At 36.2% G+C, this 20,400-nt stretch overlaps 1 protein-coding gene across 6 annotated transcripts in view; it reads right to left on the bottom strand.

Moving 5' to 3' along the window:
• MICU1 (mitochondrial calcium uptake 1) overlaps positions 1–20,400 on the bottom strand; it is a 248,400-nt gene that overhangs the window by 145,421 nt on the left and 82,579 nt on the right. For all 6 annotated transcript variants that reach the window (XM_078434361.2, XM_081790529.1, XM_081790530.1 and 3 more), the window contains one exon: positions 15,894–16,056. In XM_078434361.2, coding sequence (XP_078290487.1) covers positions 15,894–16,056 — 163 coding nt within the window. The remainder of the gene's footprint in view (positions 1–15,893; positions 16,057–20,400) is intronic.

Raw genomic sequence — 20,400 nt, 5'->3', positions numbered from 1 at the left:
TAAAAGAATAAGAATCAGATTAGAATCAGGTAACTCATGAGTAAACTTGCTACATCAACTAAGGGAAATATATGCTTACTAATAATTAGAGCAACACTGTCCAACAGAAATATAATGTGAGCAACAAATGTGAGCCACATGCATAACTTAATCTAACAGTCACCTTTAAAATAATAAAAAGAAACAGGTCAAATTAATTTAAATAATTTACTTTGTTAAACAAAATATATTTGATAGCATCATTTCAACATGTAATCAATATAAAAATTATGAAGTATTTTTCTTTTTTAAACTGTTTTTAAAATCTCATGCATATTTTATAATTTTAACATATCTCGATTCAAAACTAGCCACATTTCAAATTATTGTAGTAATAGTATAGTAAATTATTATAGTAATTACTATAGTAATATAGTAATTCAAAGTATTATAGTAATAGTATAGTAATATAGTATTATATATTTAGTGTACTAAAAGAACTAAAACGTTAACTTAAAATTTAAAAAGTGATTGCATATGTGACATGGACTGGGAGGGTGGAGAAAATGGAACAGATTTGTGTTTTCACTGAATCCTCTGTTATAGTTTGGAAAATGTTTTCCCATGTGCATTTGCAAAAAAAGGAGGTGTGTGTAAGGACAGCCTGGCACATACTGAGAATTCCTGTCATTTATAAGCAAATACAGACATAAAGTAGGCCAAACGACTAATACATTTAAGATGAAAAAAACATTAAGATGATTATTTTGTCTGTTATATTTAGATTTCTTTACCTATCAAATGAAGCAGATGGACAGATTAGATCAGTTCTTAAATGGCTGGGGTAGAGTATGGGAAATGCGGATGGATGAAAATTCAAGCTATTCTTCCTACTACTCTAGAGATTCTGTTAGGTCCATTTACTGGCGGGGGGGGGGGGGCAGGGGGAGGGGGAGGAAGAGTATGGAGAATGAAGGCAGAAACTACATGTGTAGTAGGAAAATGTTACTCAAGTGACTTCCATATAAAATGGTTCCCTTACATTTCTCCACCTTCATTCTTTGGGTCCCAGCTTAAAAACACTGGGCACTATGCTATTCTCCCTAAGGGGCTTCCTATGATTCTTAGACTTTTATTCAAAGAAATTTCAAAGCCATTTAATGTTCATAGTGTGATGTAAACACACTTAACCTTGTTGTTAATGAGAAAGCTGAAGCCCAGAAAGATTAAATGATGGCTTTCTGATTTTGTCCAAAAACCTTTTAACTGTGGCAGTTGCTTCTCTTCTTGAGTCTACACCAAATATAATACAAATGTGCAAGAAATACTATAAGAATACTCTCAGTTTAGGGGTACCTGGGTGGCTCAGTCGTTAAGCCACTCTGTACTGACAGCTCAGAGCCTGGAGCCTGCTTCAGATTTTGTGTCTCCTTCTCTGTCTCTGCCCCTCCCCTGCTCATTCTCTCCTTCTCTCTCTCAAAAAATAAACATTAAAAAAACATAAAGTGCTAAAAGAATTTCAACCCAGAATTCTTTATCTAGTGAAAATATTCTTTAAAAATGAGGACAAAATAAAAATGTTCTCAGATGAAGGTAAACAGAATTCACCACCAGCAGACCTGCTCTACAACACATTCTATCTTTCAAGGGGGGAGGAAATGATATCAGAGGGAAATTGGAAATTTAAGAAATAAAGAGCAATAGGAATGGTTAATATTTAGATACATATAACAGACCATTTTTTCCTCTTAAGTTCTTTATGTATGACAGTTGAAATGAAAACAACGTCTGGTGGAGTTTTCAATGTATGTAGCTGTAACACATATGACGCTATATCATAAATTAGGGAAGGACCTATATAGTGGTAAGATATCTATATTCCATCTGAAGCAGTAAAATATAAATTCTCAGTTAACTGTGAAAAGTTAATTATGCATATTATAATCTCTACAGCAACCACTAAATTTAAGATATACAAAGAAATACAGTCAAAAACTCAAAATCAAAAATTTTTTAAAGTCTTCAAGTAATCCGAAAAGGAAGCAAGGAAGGGGTAAAGAACATTTAAAAAGATGGAAAAAAAGAGAAAACAAATAATAAAATGGTAGACTTAAATCCAAACATATGAAAAATTACATTAAATACAAATCATCTGAACACACAATGAAAAGGTAGAAACTATCACACTGGATAAAAAATAAGACCCAACTGTATGTTGTCTACAAGACATTCATTTTAAAGATATTGATATATTTAGGTAGATTAAAAGTAAGAGGATAGAAAAAGATATATCACGAAAAATGAATCAAAATAAGGAGGTCTACATAAATAGGATACTATGTAGACTTTGCAGCAAAAAAAATATTAGCATGAAGGTCAGGTACATAATGATAATTGGGTCAATTCATGAAGAAGACAGAATAATACATTTTAAACATGTATGCACCTAATAAGAGTTTCAAAATATTTGAAGCAAATACTGATAAAACTGAAAGGATGATAGACAAACCCACAATTAAAGTTGATCAACACCCTTCTCTCAGTAACTGACAGAGTTTAGACAGATAATCAATACAAAACAGAAGATACTGGGGCGCATGGGTGGCTCAGTCGGTTAAGCGGCCGACTTCAGCTCAGGTCATGATCTCGTGGTCCGTGAGTTCGAGCCCCGCGTTGGGCTCTGTGCTGACAGCTCAGGGCCTGGAGCCTGTTTCAGATTCTGTGTCTCCCTCTCTCTGACCCTCCCCTGTTCATGCTCTGTCTCTCCCTGTCTCAAAAATAAATAAAACGTTAAAAAAAAATTAAAAAAAAAACAAACAAACAGAAGATACTAAGCATATCACTAGCGGCCTGGGACCTAGGAGGTAGGAAAAAACAGGAAGATTTATGAATGTGTATGAAGAAACTTTTGGGAGTGATGAATATGTTCATTATACTGATTATGCTGATGATGGTTTCACTAGTACCTACATGGGACTAGTATATCAAAACTCGTCAAATACTTTAAATATATTCTACTTATCCTATGTTAATTACATCTCAATAAAGTAGTTAAAAAGAAACAGTACAAACCATCAAGGAAAACACAACTACATTTGAAAATACCAGCAACTTCTGTATACTAAAAATTATCAGAAACAAAATAAAAAGACAAGCCATAGACTAGGAGAAGATATCTGCAAGATATATATGACAGCTTTCAACAGAGAATATATAAAGGACTTCTACTAATAAAAAAATCAAATAGAAAAGTGAGTAAAGAAGATAAATAATTCATAGAATGGCAATATGAGTAGCCAATAAATATTTGGAGATGATAAGCCTCACTAGTTGCTAGTGAAATGCAAAATAAAACCACAAGGATTTAATAATTCATTCTAATCAGTTTGCTAAAAAATTAAGTCTATCAATACCAAGTGTTAACAGGAATGCAGAAGAGAAAACCCATACATTCTTGGAGAATATGTAAATTATTACATCTAGTCTGGAAACCAGCTTGGCAATGTTTAGAAAATTTGAAGAGGAATGTATCCCAGAGGCCAGCAAGTCTACTTCCAGGTATATGTTGAAAATAACTTCTTGCAAATATGCACAAGGGCACAAATGGAAGAAGGTTCGTTGTGGTACAGTTTGTAATAGTAAAAACACTGGCATACTACAGTTCTCAAATATTCATTTTCTTTCTCTTGACCTCCAGGGACAATCCAATGACTTTGGGCTCAGCCACATGACCTGCTTTGGCCAATGGGATATTAGCAGTATGACATAAGACATCCTTCAAATGGACTTCTGAGGTTGGCTTGCTTTCTTGCACCTCTGCCAGTGCTGTAAGAGGAATACATTCTGGATAGCCCAGTGCTCTAAAAAGGATGAGAAACATAGAGCAGCCTGACAAATTTGCTGACAAAACCATGAAGCAGAGATGCCCTTGCTTAGATGAACCAAACCTGAGCCTACATACAGAGCCAGGCCAGTGGGGATCAGCAGAGTCTACCTCACATGGCCTGCAGATGCAGAAGCTAGATAAATGCTCACTGCTTTATGCCACTCACATTTTGTGGTTGGTTGTTACACAGCAACAGATGACTAACAAAATTGGAAATAAGTTAAATGTTCATCTACATGAAAATGGATAAATTAAATACTGACATATTTATACAAATGATAAACTATACAGCAGTGAAAATAAGAGAACAACAGCTACGTGGATCAACAAATATATAAACGTGCATATGTAAAAATATATTCAACATATTAAAAAACAGGGGAAATGTAGCAGTCAGAGTAGACCAGTTTACACTGTAGTAATAACCTTAAAATCTCAGTGGCTTCCAATAAGGAAAGCTTATATATCGTTCATGCTACTTATCTATCACATATTGGGTGCAGCTCTACTCCACAGAGTATTGAATCTGGGACCCAGGCTGATGGGGCAGCAGCCTCTCTGTGGAAGATGGCAGAGGTAAAAGACAACATAGAAAACCACAAACTGACTCTTTTTAAAGATTCTGCTTGAACACAATGTATATCATCATTAGTCAGAGGAAATCACATGGCTAAGTCCAATGTCAGTGCGGAGAAATGAATATAATCATTGTCCTTCTCTAGGGGTTATGGAAGGAAAATGGATATATGTGAATAATCTTCAACAGGAATGATAAATACCTAATTAAGGACAGTGGCTATCCCTAAGAAGACAGGGAGTGAAATGACATTTCAGAGCGATACACAGGGTTTTCAAAATAATTCAAAATACAGGTATGAAACAAATATGGGTAAATACTAAAATTTGAAAAAAACAAGTAATGGCTACAAGAGTATTCTCTATTATTTCCTATATTCTCTATATATTTAAAAAAATTAAAAGTCCAATTTAATACCTATATTTAAATTGGTTTCATCTCAGAAACAGAATATAAAGGGAGGGAAAGAAAAGAGGAGGGGAGTGGAATGGACTTGTGAGGTTGGTTTCATTTCTTTCAACTCTGCCATCAGTATGAGAAGAACATATCCTGGATAGCTCCCAGAATCTTATTTACAAGGACTTTAGGAGCTCTGTGTCAGGAACTAGGGTCAGAGAACAATGAATAGATTTCTTATTATTTTGGAAAGGGTCAGTAAATTTTTTGCATAAAAGACCAGACAGTAAATATTTAGGCTTTGTGGGCCACATATAGTCTCTGTTACAACTATTCAATTCTGCTATTGCATGAAAGCTGTCATGAACAACACCTAATGAATGTGTGGATATACTCCAATAAAACTCTTTCATGGACACCAAAATTTCAGTTTCATGTAATTTTCAAGTATCACAAAAAATTCTTTTTAAATAAGAAAAAGAAAAAAGTAAAAACCATTCTCAGCTCATGGGCCATATAGAAACAGGCAGTTCATTGCTGCTGATCAATACCTTCTCTACACTCAGCAGCACTACAAGGAACTAAAAGTAAAACTAGAAGAGAAGGTTCTTCTACTAAAGTAACTTATCTTCTTGGGGAGAAAACAGCACAAAAATGTTTCAAAAACATATTCATTTTCTGTACTTTCATGTTTTTTCTGTTACTGATTAGTGCCCTTTTGTTGCAGCTTAAAGAACTCCCTTTAACATTTCTTATAAAGCCAGTGTAGTGGTGATACACTCCTTTAGCTTTTGCTTGTCCAGAAAACTTTATCTCTCCATCAATTCTGAAGGACAGCTTTGCTGGGTAGAGTATTTTTGTTTAGCAGTTTTCTGCTTTAAGCAATTTCTGGATATGGTCCATTTCCTTATGGCTTGCAAAGTTTCTGCTGAAAAGTCTGCTTATAGTTTTACGGAGGTTCCCTTATACGTAACAAGTTTTCTCTTGTTGCTTTTAAGATTCTCTCCTTGTCTTTAACTTTTGACACTTAAAATGTGTCTTGGTGTGAGTCTCTTTGGATTAATCTTATTTAAAACTGAGCTCCTGGATCTGGATGTCTGTTTCCTTCCTGAGCTCAGGGAAGTTTTCAGAGATTATTTCTTCCAATAAGATTTCTGCCCCTTTTTCTTTTCTCCTTCTGGGACTCCTATGATGTGACTGTTAGTCCACTGATGTTGTCCCATTTGTCCCTTAAGCTATCTTCACTCTTTCTCGTTCTTTTCTCTTTTTTGCTATTCTGATTGAATGAGTTCCACTGCCCTGTCTTCAAGGTCACAGATCCTTTCTTCTGCTCATCTAGTCTGCTATTGAAGCCCTCTAGTGTATTTTTCAGTTCATTATTGTATTCTTCAGCTCTGTGACTTCTATTTGATACTTTCTTATATTTTCTCTTTGTTGAATGTCTCACTTTATTCATGCATTATTCTCCTGAACTTGGTAGGCATTTTTATGACTGTTATTTTGAACTCTTTATCAAGTAAATCACTTATCTCCATTTCATTAAGGTTTTTTTCTAAGGTTTTATCTTGTTCTTCCTTTTAGAATACATTCCTCTATTTCTTCATTTTCCTTGACTCTCTGTACTGGTTTTTATGCAGATAAAATAGCCACCTCTCTCAACCTTGAAGGAGTGACCTCATGTAGAAACTGAACCTTATTGGGGTGCCTGGGTGGCTCAGTTGGTTAAGCATCCAACTCTTGATTTCAGCTCAGGTCATCATTTCACAGTTCACAGGTTCAAGCCCTGTGTTGGATTTTGTGCTGACAGTGCAGAGCCCGCTTGGGATTCTCTGTTGCCCTCTCTCTATCTGCCCCTACCATGCTTATGCTCTCTGCCTCTCTCAAAATAAACATGTTTTTAAATGTTAAAAAAGAAAGAAAGAAACTGAACCTTATTGTTCAGCCCTGCCCTAGTTCTTGATTGTCTTTCAAACCTTTGATTGTCCAAGCAGCCTACTTTATTCTTAGAGACTCCTAGTAGTTGAGGGTATGCCAAGATCTCTCAGTATCTCAAAGAAGAAAATCTCAGTCAGCACCTAGATTCAGGCTAATTGGACTCTCAGCCCACAGCTTTTAAATTATGCAAATATACCTCTTTCAAGGGAACAAGGCGACGTGGGTGTTTCTGTTTGCTTCTTCTGCACTGAGCCCTGCAGTGATAGTCAGTTAAAAATTGGTTTTTGTTTGTTACTTACTATCCATTCAATCTGTAAACACAAGTCCCACTGTCACCTGAGCCAAATTATTAAAAGATGTGTCTTCTGGGTGGAAGCCACAAAAACTAGGAAGCCAGATAGGCACACAAGCTCCTTTCTCAGAAACACCTGCAACCTGGGGCAGAGGAAAGAGAGCATGAAGATGGCACCCGTCAGTCTCCCTAGTCTCCGGAGAGAACAGTCGCTGCCCCCCTAGATGTGTGTTTAATTAGAAGCCTACTCTTCTAATAATAAAGATAAGCCAATAAGCCTCTATCACAGAAAAACTAGAGGTGTCTTTCAGTCTCTTGCTGCACTGTGCCCTGGGGGAGCAGCCAATTAAGAAGTGTTTCTCCATTTGTTACAGTCCTATGTATGGGACCTGCAAACATAAGCCCCACAGGCCACCAACCACAGCCAGGTAATCAAGGGGTGTGTCCTGGGTGGCAGTGACACAAACCAGAGCACTGGAAACGTGCACAAGTTCTTTTCTGGGAGATACTGGCAACCTGGAGCGAGGCAGAGGGAAAGTGCAAAGATGGGAGCCCACTGGCTTCTGTCTTTGGAGAGTGTGTCTGTATGCCTCTAGATGTATGTTAAATGAGACGCCTGCCCCTCGGGCTGAAGCTTTAAGATAAGTAACATAGGCCACTTTCACAAAAACTGGGCGCTTTTCAGGCAGCTGCCTCTGGGTCAGCCCTATGGGCGTTAAAGACATAAGGCCTCTTGGCCTTAAAGCTAGATGTTCAGGAAGCTCATCTCTCAGGTGCAGGTCACAAAAACTGGGGTGCCAGCTGTAGCATTCAATGCCCTCGCATCTCCAGTACTCAGAGCTAAGTTCTCTCCTGACCACTGGATACTGTGCCAGGGATGAATTTATGGCAAGACTGTGTCTCAGCCTCTCCTATCTATTTCAATGTGGGTTTTTTCTCATTTGTCCAATGTGTAGGAGTTGCTCATCTAGTTTTTGGATTTCTTTCAGAGGAAACTGTTTTGTATGTAGCTGCAGATTTGGTGTGTCTGTGGGAGGAGATTCAGTATCCTCCTACATCACCATCTTGAACCAGAACCCATTGTAGATGGTCAAGTATAAAATTATGTGTCTCAAAGTTAAAAGTGTGCTAGGTGAGACTATTAAATGCATGAAGGGTCATTCTTGACAGAATATGGAATCCAGGACAATCAGGTCAATATAAATACAGTCAGTCAGTGGGGTAAGGTGAAAAGGAAATAGGGATCTTCTCTGTCTTGACCAAAGCTCAAGTTTTTCTATATAGTACTTTAAAAACTCTCCCCATGCTGCTGCTTCTCCCAATCACTAGCTGGCTATGTAAAACTGGTTACTACAGCAGCAAGAGTACTCAAAGTCCAGAGCCTGAAGCAACTGCCTCATTCACTATACCAGGGATGGTGCTGACATTAAGACTGCACATAGAGGGAGATGAAACATATTCAAGTCATATACTAGACTGTTTTTTTTTCCATTTAATGTCTCTCCTACTTAACTGTGGCTACTCTAAATTAAAAAAAAATTTTTTTTAACGTATATTTATTTTTGAGAGACAGAGAGAGACAGAGCACGAGTGGGGAAGGAGCAGAGAGAGAGGGAGACACAGAATCCAAAGCAGGCTCCAGGCTCTGAGCTGTCAGCACAGAGCCCGACGCGGGGCTGGAACTCACGAACCATGATATCGTGACCTGAGCCAAAGTAGACGCTTAACTGACTGAGCCACCCAGGCACCCCAGGATACTCTAAATTTTCTTGGTAGTCACACAGAAATATTCTTTTTTTTAAGTTGATTTATTTATATATAGAGAGAGGCAGAGACAGAGCGCACGAGTGAGGGTAGGGGCAGAGAGGGAGGAGAGAGTGGGAATCCCAAGCGGACCCCTTGCTGTCAGCGTGAGCCCAACGCAAGGCTCAATCTCATGAACCACGAAATCATGATCTGAGCCAAAATCAAGAGTTGGACACTTAGCCAACAGAGCCACCCAGGCGCCCCAGTACAAAAACATTCTTAATCAGCTTTTTACTGAAATTCATCAGCTCTCCACTCATTTTAAAACTGCTTAATTTTAGGACTTTGTGTGCTTTGTGATTATTTTTAAACTGTTCCAAAACTAACTTAATAAATTTAGATCTGTTAGGTATCCTGGGATATGGTATGTGTGAAAGACATGACAAAACAAAGCTGAAATATGAACTACTGGCTAGAGTCCAGCCATCTGATGATAGAAATTTAAACTATAAAAAACCAGCCTTACTCTTTTCTTTATTCTAACCCACACAGGAATAATATATATTTTACTTCTGCTGCATCAATATTTGTGGATATTCCTGTTCATGAGCAAACAAAAATGAAGCCAAATTTTCCAATCTCATTTTAATATTATTATAATATTCCCTCATGATTTTCATCTTAAAGGGAAATCAATCATTCATTATTCTGGCTTTTTATGAAAACCAGGAATGTGCATGGCATATTAGACATTTAGTAACTATTCTGTTCGTGTGACAGATCTTTTGATAATTAAAAAAAAAAGATTACAAAGTTAAATATCAAAATGTGTGGAAGCAATTAAAAAATATGATTTCCAAAGGGAAAAAAAATAATCTTCCTCAAATGACCAAATATCTTCAGTGAGCTGCCTCAAGTCTTGCTTCATTTTCACTGTCACACTGGAAGCAAAACACATTCTTAAAGTTACTGATATAATTTAGATTTTATCTGGGTATCAGAAATAATTTCACAGGTACAAAAATATTTTACTACCATAAAAACCAGGAATATATTTTATAACCTTTTTTCCCTATCTTACACAGAGGCCTTCTTTAATCTCTCCCACATCTCCCAAAACAAGGAGCTAAAACTAATTTAAAAGGCTCTTAATCTAAAATTCAATGCAATTAGTGGAAATTTTATATACCTTCTTTCTGATTATAAAAGACGTTCTACTCTATAAAGACAGGAAGTTTCGCCCATTTTATTCATTACTGCGTCCCTTCCATATAGAACAGTGTCTAACTCATAACAGAGGTCAATCAATACTTGTTGAATAAACGTATATGAAGTGTATTAGAAAATAAAGGAACATATAAAAAAGAGTAAAATAATTCCTTATAATCTCAGCATTTAGAGAATCAACATTTTGGTATACTCTTTTAGTTGCTTCATTATTTGCAACATGGGTGAGATGCAAAGTACAGAACATATTAAATAATACCATAGGGATACAATCAGTAAGATCCCAAATGAGGGAAATCTATAATATAAATGACTTATATTCCCTCACAAATAAATGACGTCTAGACTGAGTTTCCTAAAAAGTAGGGAAGAGGGTCAGGAAGTGTAAGTGTAAGAGGGTCAGGAAGAGTGAACCAGGAAAGGAGGGAAAGCCAATTCAAGGGTGTGTTATGGAGCTGACTGCTGCTTTAGACAACTGGGGCGCACTTCTCCTTGGCCCATCTAAGAAACCATGTAGTTTGTGTCTCAGAACTGACCACCCAAGACAATGGAGAAGAGAGTATTTATCTACCAAGTCTCAACAAAGAGTAAACTCCTTTGTACCTCCATACGTGTGTACATGCCCATATGGTCGAGTGGTCTCTTGCAAAGGTCCCATGCTACAGTAGCAGAGATGCTCTAAAGTAGGAAGCAAGGGATGCATTGTATAGTTGAGGTTTCTTCCTGCCAGGCTAGACCTCTATTCTAACTGCTGCAGCAACAATCTGAGCAAAAAGGGGAAAGGGGGGCTGAGAGATGTAAACAAGGCATAAAACTCTTCTTGTAAAAATGGTAAGAAAAAAGAGAGAGAGAAAAAAAAAAACGCTGTTAAGACTTAAGAGGTAACAAATACAGTGTATGACCATCTTTGGAGGTTGGTTTGAACAAACAAACTATACATAATGTTTTTTAGAGAAGGAAATTTGAACAGTGCCTGGATATATGCTATTAAGAAATAAATGCTATTTTCAAAAAATGTAGCATTTAAAAATTATTGTTATTGGTTTTTTTAGTACTTATCTTTTAGACACACACAGGTATTTACAGATTAAATGATATGTCTGAATGGCTTTAAAACAATCTAGAGTGAGGAGAAGAAATAAGAAAGTTATAAATGAAATAAGATTGGCCATGTGTTGGGGTGACTGGGTAGCTCATTTGGTTAAGCATCCAACTCTTGATTTCAGCTCAGGTCATAATCTTGTGGCTCATGAGTTTGAGCCCACATTGGACTCTGCACTGACAGTATGGAGCCTGCTTGGGATTCTCTCTCTCCCTCTCTCTGCCCCTTCTTTGCTCTCTCTCTCAAAATAAATAAACTTAAAAAAAAAAAAAAGATTGGCCATGTGTTGACAACTGTTGAAGCTAAGTGATAGGTATATATAGGCTGATTTATAATTGATTTTATTCTCTGCATTTTTATATTTGAAAATTTCTGTAACAAAATATATAAATATATAGATTTCCTGTACTGCTGAGAGGTGATAGTTCTACCTGGAGTTTTCATTTGTCCTAGAGATATTTAATGTTAATAAATATGGGCAAAACATTATAAACTCCCTGGTTAGAAAACATAACTCTTGCTGGTTCCCCAAGCTCACACTGCTATTTCACATCTGTATTCTGACCATACAATTTACTCAATCTGAATGATGCCTTTTCCCTCTCAAATACATGATGAATTGCTATTCAGTTTTCTTCTTTTTTAAAAATTTTTATTTATTTTTGAGAGAGAGAGCACAAGCTGAGGAGGGGCAGAGAGAGAGAGGGAGACACAGAATCTGAAGCAGGCTCCAGGCTCTGAGCTGTCAGCACAGAGCCCAACGCGAGGCTCAAACCCACGAACCATGAGATCATGACCTAAGCCAAAGTTGGACACTCACTGACTGAGCCATCCAGGCACCCCTATTATTCATACTTCAAAGCTTAACTCAACTGCTGCCCCCTTTAGGATATCTTCTTTAAACATACCCTGTAAAAGAACAGTTTCATTTTTATATCCTACTCCTGTACCATATACAACTGATTTCTGCTAATTGTGGCATTTATGCTCTATAAAATTGCCATGAAAAATGAAGTGCTGAATACTGACCTATTTCTCCTGGGGGAAATACAGGGTTGGGTTTCTCGAACCTCTGGTCACAACATTTTTGTTAACTGATCGATATATAAACTTGATTTATGTGCGTTTCTGTTTAAGACATTTTATTCTCTCTCTCTTTCTCTCCTGCCCTCCCTCCATGGACACTTGTTTAAAGAAAGAAAACTGAAACAAAAAGGCAGAGTCTTCGTTTGCTTGACTTCAGCTGGCCAACATATGTAATGGGTGACTCAAATTTTTGCTGCTCTGCATGTATCTGCAGATGACTCAAAAGCACTGCAAGTACTGATTATGGGATTACAAGTACCTTTTAGTGAGGATGCAAACTTGCAAACACAAAATTTGCAAATGAGGACTGACTGCACATTCTTTTTTCCACTTTTAAAAATTGAGGTGAAATTCCATTAACATAAAATCACCATTTCAAAGTATCCATCCAGTTCAGTGGCATTTAGTACTTCGGTGTTGCATAACTACCACCTCTATCTAGTTCTAAAACCTTTTCATCACTCCAAAATAGAAATTCTCACACCAATTAAGCAATCTGTTCTCATTCCCCCAACAAGCTGTTGGCAACTAACAACCCACTTTCTATCTCTATGGATTTACCTATATTAGATATTTCACATAAATAAAATCAGAGGATATGTGGCCTTTTGTCTTTAGCTTGTTTCACTTAACATAATGTTGTCAAGGTTCAACCACATCTGAATATTCCATTGTATGTATACGCTATACTTTGTTTATCCATTCATCTGTTAAATGACATTTGGGGTGTTTCCATTTTTGGGGTATTGTGAATAGTGTTGCTGTGAATATTCGTGTACAGGCACTCATTCGAGCACCTGTTTTCAATTCATTCGGGCTTATACTACTCGTGGAAGTGTTGGGTCATACGGCTAATTCCATGTTTCTGAGAAATGGACAAATTGTTCTCCATAGTGTTTGCACCATTTTACATTCTTACCAGCAATAGATGAGGGCTTTAATTTCTACACATAATCACCAACACTTCTTTGTTTTTTAAATATGCGTGTGAGGTAGTATATAGTGTTTTTGATCTGTATTTCCCTCATGCTTAATGACATTTAGCATGTTCTCATGTGCTTATTGGCCATTTGCATATTTATCTGGAGAAATGTACATTCAAGTCCTTTCCCATTTGTTAATTGAGTTGTTTGTCTTTTTGTTGAATTATAAGAGCTCTGGTAGTTTGTGTCTGGAAATTTTTCCATCTTTATCTAGGTAATTCAATTTGTTGGCATACAATCCTTCATAGTAGTCTCTTATAATCCTTTTTATTTCTATAAGTAGGTAGTAATGTCCCCACTTGCATTTCTGATTTTAGTTATTTTGCTTCTTTTTTTTCCTGGTCTAGCTAAAGGCCCCTCATTTTTTTGGATCTTTTCGAAGAATCAAATTTTGTTTGTTGATTTGCTCTATTGTTTTTCTATTCTCCATTTATTGCTGCATTAACATTTATTATTTATTTCTCTATCTTTGGGTTTTGTCTGCTCTTCTTTTTAGTTCCAACACCCGTTTTTAGGAAACTGATTTGAGATCATTCTTCTTTTTAAATGTTGGTGGTTATAGGGGCGCCTGGGTAGCTCAGTCAGTTAGATGACCAACTCCGCTCAGGTCATAATCTCGCAGTTCATGAGTTTGAGCCCCGTGTCAGGCTCTGTGCTGAGAGCTCAGAGCCTGGAGCCTGCTTTGGATTCTGTGTCTCCCTCTCTCTCTGCCCCTCCTCCACTCATGCGCGCGCGCTCTCTCTCTCTCTCTCTCTCTGTCAATCTCAGAAATAAACATTTAAAAAAATTTTTTAAATGTTGGTGTTTATAGCTATGAGTTTCCTTCTATGCACTACTTTGCAGCACTGCATAAGTTTTGTTAAATTCTATTTTCTCTTTCATTTATTCAAAGTATTTTCCAACTTCTCTTGTGATTTCTTCTCTGATCCAGGGGTTAAGTGTATGCTGTTTACTTTCCACATATTTATGAATTTTCTAGTTTTCCTTCTGTTACATATGGATTGTTTCATTCTATTGTAATCAGAAAAGATACTCTGTATCATTTTAATATTTGAAATTCATTAAGATTTATTTCATAACCTAATATACAGTCTATCTTGTCTATTCTGGAGAATGTTTGATATGCACCTGAAAAGACTGTATTCTGCTGCTCTTGAGTGGAATGTTCTATAAATGTGTATTTGGTCTAATTGGCTTATAGCATTAAGTCCTCTTTCTTCACTAACCTTCTTTCTAAATGTTCTATCCATTATCAAAATGGCAGTACTGAAGTCTCCGACTATTACTGAAGAACTATTCTTCCCTTTAATTCTGTCAGTTTCCTTCATATATTTTGGGGTCGGTCATTTGGTATGTATATATTTACCACGCTTATATCTTCTTGAGGAACTAATCCTTTTATCAATACGTAATGTCTTTGTCTTGAAAGAGTTATTTTCTTAATGTCTAATTGGGGGATTATAATTAACATCTTTTTTTTCTTAATGTTTATTTATTTTTGAGAGTGAGTGAGAGAGAGCGAGCGCGCCCTAGTGTGTGAACGGGGCAGAGAGAGAGAGGGAGACACAGAATCCCAAGAGGCTCCAGGCTGAGTTGTCAGCACCAAGCTCGACACAGGCCTCAAACCCACGAACCCTGAGACCATAACCTGAGCCAAAGTTGGACGCTTAACCAGCTGAGCCACCCAAGTGCCCTGAGACAGTTAACTTAAAGTCATTATCTAGTAAGTGCAATGCTTGGGCTTCCTCAGGGATGGTTTCTGTCAATTTCTTTTTCTTTCTATTGATGGGTCATTTATTCCTGATTATTAGTATGCCATGAAATTGTTTTATTAAAGATTGAACATTTTGAATATTATAATGGGGTAATTCTGAAAACCAGATTCTCCCTATTTCCCAGTGTTTGGTGTGATATACATTGTGGAAGACTACATTCATCAATGTTTAGTGGTTTTTTTCCAAAATATTTTTTTTGCAAAGGCTGTGTTCTCTGTTTTGTGTCATCGTTGAAATTTCTGTTCTATTATCTAAATAGCAAGTGACCGGACAAAGACTTATTCAAATGTTTGAGGCAAAAAGAATGAAAACAAAACAAAACAAAAAAAACACCAACTCTCTTAATGTTTGCAGACTGGCTCTGAGCTGGGGACCTCCTTTAATTTTTAGCTAGAGCTGCTACATCTCTGCCTTAACTTTCACTACTTCCCTGCATGGGGCACAAAGATCAGCAAGAAGTACAAGCTCACTCAAGTGTTTTCCAAGCATGTGTCTGGCCCTGGGCATGCATGCCACACTCTGGATTTCCAGGTATACGCAATGGTTCTTCGAAGCTCCTACACCCTGAAATGTCTTCCCCCAAAGTCTCCTCCTTTCTAGGCTTTTTAGTCTGTCTGCTGCTTGTCCCATCTGCAATCACTTGGCCCAATGACAACAAGTACCATATGTCTTTAAATCTTTCCAGTAGATGATACCTGGCTACAATCTCCTCAACCCGGTACCCTGGTTGAGGATTGGCTCATTAGACTGTGGGCTCCTCTTTTATACTGCTAAAGACTGGAATAATACGTGACATTCAGTCAGTACACAATGAATATAATTATTGCATGGACCTATAACGTTTAGGCAATACAAAGAAGAACATAAAAAAATTAATATCATAATCTTATTTTTCCCGTTAGCACTTACGTTCTGGTTGTTTTTCATTAGGTGTTATGGATCGCACAAAATCTTGGGGGGTCATAAACACTTCAGATTCACCAGGTTCATTGATTACTTTCAAGGTGGCAAAATAGCGGAAGATCTTGTCTGGTGTGGAATATGCTCGAATCCTATTCTCATATTCCATCACCTGAAATTAGAAATTCAGAGTGTTACTATATTAAGCAGTTCTCATTTTCATATATTTTCCATCTTATATCTGGAGTTATTCTATTATATATTTTTTTTCTACAACTGATTTTTTATACTAGACATAAACTTGAATATCAAAAACTTTTCAACCTTTCCCCTCTGATATAACATTCATATTCCAGTTGAGAAAATACTTAACTTTTGTTTAGAATTTTTTGTGAATAATTTTCTAATTTCTTAAATTACTGAAAGCCACAATTTGAAAATATCATATAATTCAAAAGGTTTCAGTAATAGGGTATAATGACACATACACGGAAGCCTACAGATTCCAAAATACCAAGTTTTTTTTTTAAAGGGATTGATTTTACAGTTTTTACTTTGATGCAATTTCTTAAATCCTAAAACAAGACAGAATTAGGAATCCATAGGTTTAAACAGCTAATGATCTTTCAAACACAAAGTACATTGAATTATAGCATTAAAAAAATAAAACTACACATCATGGAAACTCAATTAACAAGTCTGAGGCAAAAAACCTTTTACTTTTGATTACAAAATCCTTTATATATATCACATTTATTTTCTTATTTAAAAAAAGTTTCTTATTTTGAGGGAGAGAGTTACATGAGTGAGGGAGGGGCATAAAAAGAGAGAGAGAGAGGGAGAGAGAATCCCAAGCAGGCACTGCGCTGACATTGGGGCTCAATCTCACAAACCATGAGATCAGGATCTGAGACAAAATTCAGAGTTGGATGCTTAACCGACTGAGCCACCCAGCCACCCCTACCTATGCCATATTTAGAAAAGAGCAGAGCTGGGAAGAACACAAGTAAATACTTGAATAGTAACAAAATCAAATATGGCATATATTAAACTAAAAGGGTATAATATTAATAGGCCCATTTTTTATCTGGCATCCAAGCTGTGATTCTGTGTATGCAACATACAAAACAGTGCATCTTCTGCATAATCTTATCTTACAAATATAGGTATGAGAAAAATCTTTACCAAAATACCAGCTACACAGCACTCTGGTGAAAAGATTTCTCTCATACCTGAATTTTAGATGTTGAGATAGCCAAAAATAAATAGTAGCTTATAAATAACCAGTAGGAAATGTCAAGGCAATACAATCTAAAAATCCAACAGTTCAAAGTCTAAAAAGCAATTTGCTAATATTAAAAAAATTATTAATGTTTTCAATTTGCCATATTAACACAACTAATACTGTAATTGCCACTCCTGGCTAAATGGTCACTTTGAGGTCACTGACTGCAGCCGTTCAAGAGTCTTAATTCCACTACCTGATATGCTTTCAGCAACTAGGAAAGGATCTCTAATTTATAACTATACATGACAGGAATCTTCCAAGACTCATTTGCATTAAAATCTGAGTACTGTTTATCAAAAAACATTTTGCATGTGGCAAACACACTAAGCCTTAAGACATAGCTACAAGTCTTAACTCAAAGGCCCTTTTATATTATATTGTAACTACCTGCCGGATAATACTGGCTATAGAAGAAATAACTTTAGGACATCTGTATTCTTGTTCTTCAGAATAACGACAACAAAAATAATCAGTTTGTAATGTTTAGGGTATAAGCTATAGCTACTGCCAAAGATGTTTTTGTGAACTAAAAACTTAAGTCAATCTTATACAAGATAAAGATAGAAAGACAACAACTTAAAAGTCAATAATTTTCAGACTCAAACCAGATTTGTTGATTGTTGCAAGTCCCTAAATTATGTTTCTGAATATTATTAGTTTTGGTTTCAAACAATAGGCCAAGGAAAGTAATAGACTTTTTGCATTCCCATATTGTTAAGAGTTTAATATAGACATACTGTATAGTACATATTTTATTTTTTTTCACTTAGTAATGTATCTTGGAGATCACACCATAACAAATGATATAATGATACAAAGCAGTCTCCTTTTAAGTGGCTTTATTCAAAGGAATTCTAACAAACTATTTCATAAAGCGTTTGGAATATAGCATCCAAGATAATAATGGCTTAGAAGCCAAGATATATAGAAAAGTGGTGAAGAATTTTGAGATGGTTAGCCTGGAGAAAAGATTTACTAAGGGAATTATAATAGTTACATTCAATCATTTACTTAAAACATTCTGGAACTTCATGATGCTAATGCTAAGACAGTTCTCTTCAATAAAACTGCTGGTCCCAAAACCAGTTCTCGGGTTTAATTTTGGTACAATGCTTAAGGAAAACCAAGGCTATATCTTGAGACCAAGTGAATGCAAGTGACTGTGAATCCCTGTGGGCCCTGATGTCAGAACTCATACATAAGCTTTGAATGCAGATTGCAGTCAGACCTTGGAAAAGGTAGCACGCAGAAAGATCTTGTAATAAATTAGTGTCTGGCACATTTTCTTTCAAGAGGTGATTTATAACACCCAATCTGTACCCTAACAGCTGTTTTCCATGTTAAGAACTCCCTCTCTTTTTCATCTAGTGAATTTCTGGCCATCCATAGTAACAATCATCTATTACAGGATGACCTCTTGAAGTTTTATAAAATTCCAAGCCCTATGACACCAGTCTCACTGAATATAAAGCAAATTAATTTCTGGCGGAAAAATTAAGGAAACTGCCTAATTATAGTAACAAAAGAAAAGAGAATAAAAAAGAATGAAGACAGCTTAAGGGACTATATATAGCACATCGTCAAATGGACCAAAGTGCACATTAAAGGGATCCCAGAAGGAGAAAGAATGAGAGAAAGAGGCAGAAAACTTATTCAAAGAAATGACTGAAAATATCCCAATCTGGGAAAAGAAACAGACATGGAGACCCAGGAAACTCAGAGTCCTAAACATGATGAATCCAAAGAAACACACAATGAGACACATTACAGAGTTTTCCAAGAAAATAAAAGCTGAAGGAGTTCATCAACACTAGATCACTCTTACAAGAAATGTTAAAGGTAATTTCTGAACCTGAGGTGCCTGGCTGACTCAACTGGTAGAGCATGTGGCCCTTGATCTCAGGATCATTGAGTTCAAGCCCCATGTTGAGTGTAGAGACTACGTTAACTTAATTTTTATAAACTTTAAAAAAAAGTTTTATTTATTTTTGAGAGACAGAATGTGAATGGGGGAGGTGCAGAGATAGGGGGAACAGAGGATCAGAGCAGGCTCCTCACTGACAGAAGAAAGCCCAAGGTGGGACTCGAACTCAAAAACCCTAAGATCATGACCTAAGCTAAAGTTGGACGCTCAACTGAGTGAGTCACCCAGGCGCCCCAATAAACTTATTTCTTCTTTAAAGGTAATTCCTGAACCTAAAACAAAGAGACATCAGTATAAGCAAAACATATAAAAATGTAAAACTCACTGGTGAATGTAAATATATAGTTAATTTCAGAACACTCTTAATTTTGTAATGGTGGTGGGTAAATCACTTCTCATTAACATGGAGATTTTTTAAAAAGTATTAAACATAACTATAATAATCTGTAAATGGATAAACAATGTAAAAAGACATAAATTATGATATTAAAAACATAAAAGTATAAATGTAGAGCTTTTGTATACATTAGAAGTTAAGCTGTTATTGCTTAAAATACACTGTTACAAGATATTTTATGTAAGCCCATGGTAATCATAAAGCAAAAACCTACACCAGATACACAAAAGGTGAAAAGAAAAAAAAAATCTAGGCATACTGGTACAGAAAATGATCAAGTCACAAAGGAAGAGAACAAGAAAGGAAATAAAGGGTAAAGGAATTACAAAACACTCTGAAAACAAATAACAAAATGGCAATAGTAAACCCATATCTATCAATAATTACTTCAAATGTAATGGATTAAATCCTGCAATCAAAAGAAACAGAATGTTGAAATAAAAAAATAATACCCAACTATACTGTATACAAAAAGCTCATTTCAGTTTTTAGGACACACACAAGCAGAAGTGAAGTTGATGGTAAAAGATATTCCATGCAAATGGAAGCCAAGAGGAAAGCAGGAGTAGCTATACTACCAAACAAAACACACTTTAAGCCAAAGACTTTAGCAAGGGACAACGAAGAGAATAATATAATAATAAAAGGTCAATTCATAAAGAGAATATAAGATTTCTGAATAGTTATGCATCCAACACAGAGAACCTAAATATATAAAGCAAATGTGACCAGAATTGGAGGGAAAAATACACAGCATTATTTATAACAGCCATATTATGGAAGCAACCTGATGTCCATTGATAGATGAATGGATAAAGAAGAGGGGGTATGAAATATAACTCAGCATAAAAAAGAATGACATCTTGCCATTTGCAACAACATGGATGGGTCTAGAGGGTATAATGCT

This window comes from Panthera onca, chromosome D2, assembly GCF_046562875.1.
Source record: "Panthera onca isolate mPanOnc1 chromosome D2, mPanOnc1 haplotype 2, whole genome shotgun sequence".
NCBI lineage: Eukaryota > Metazoa > Chordata > Mammalia > Carnivora > Felidae > Panthera > Panthera onca.
Note: the sequence above shows the minus strand (reverse complement) of the source record. Positions and strands in the feature narration are given on the sequence as shown.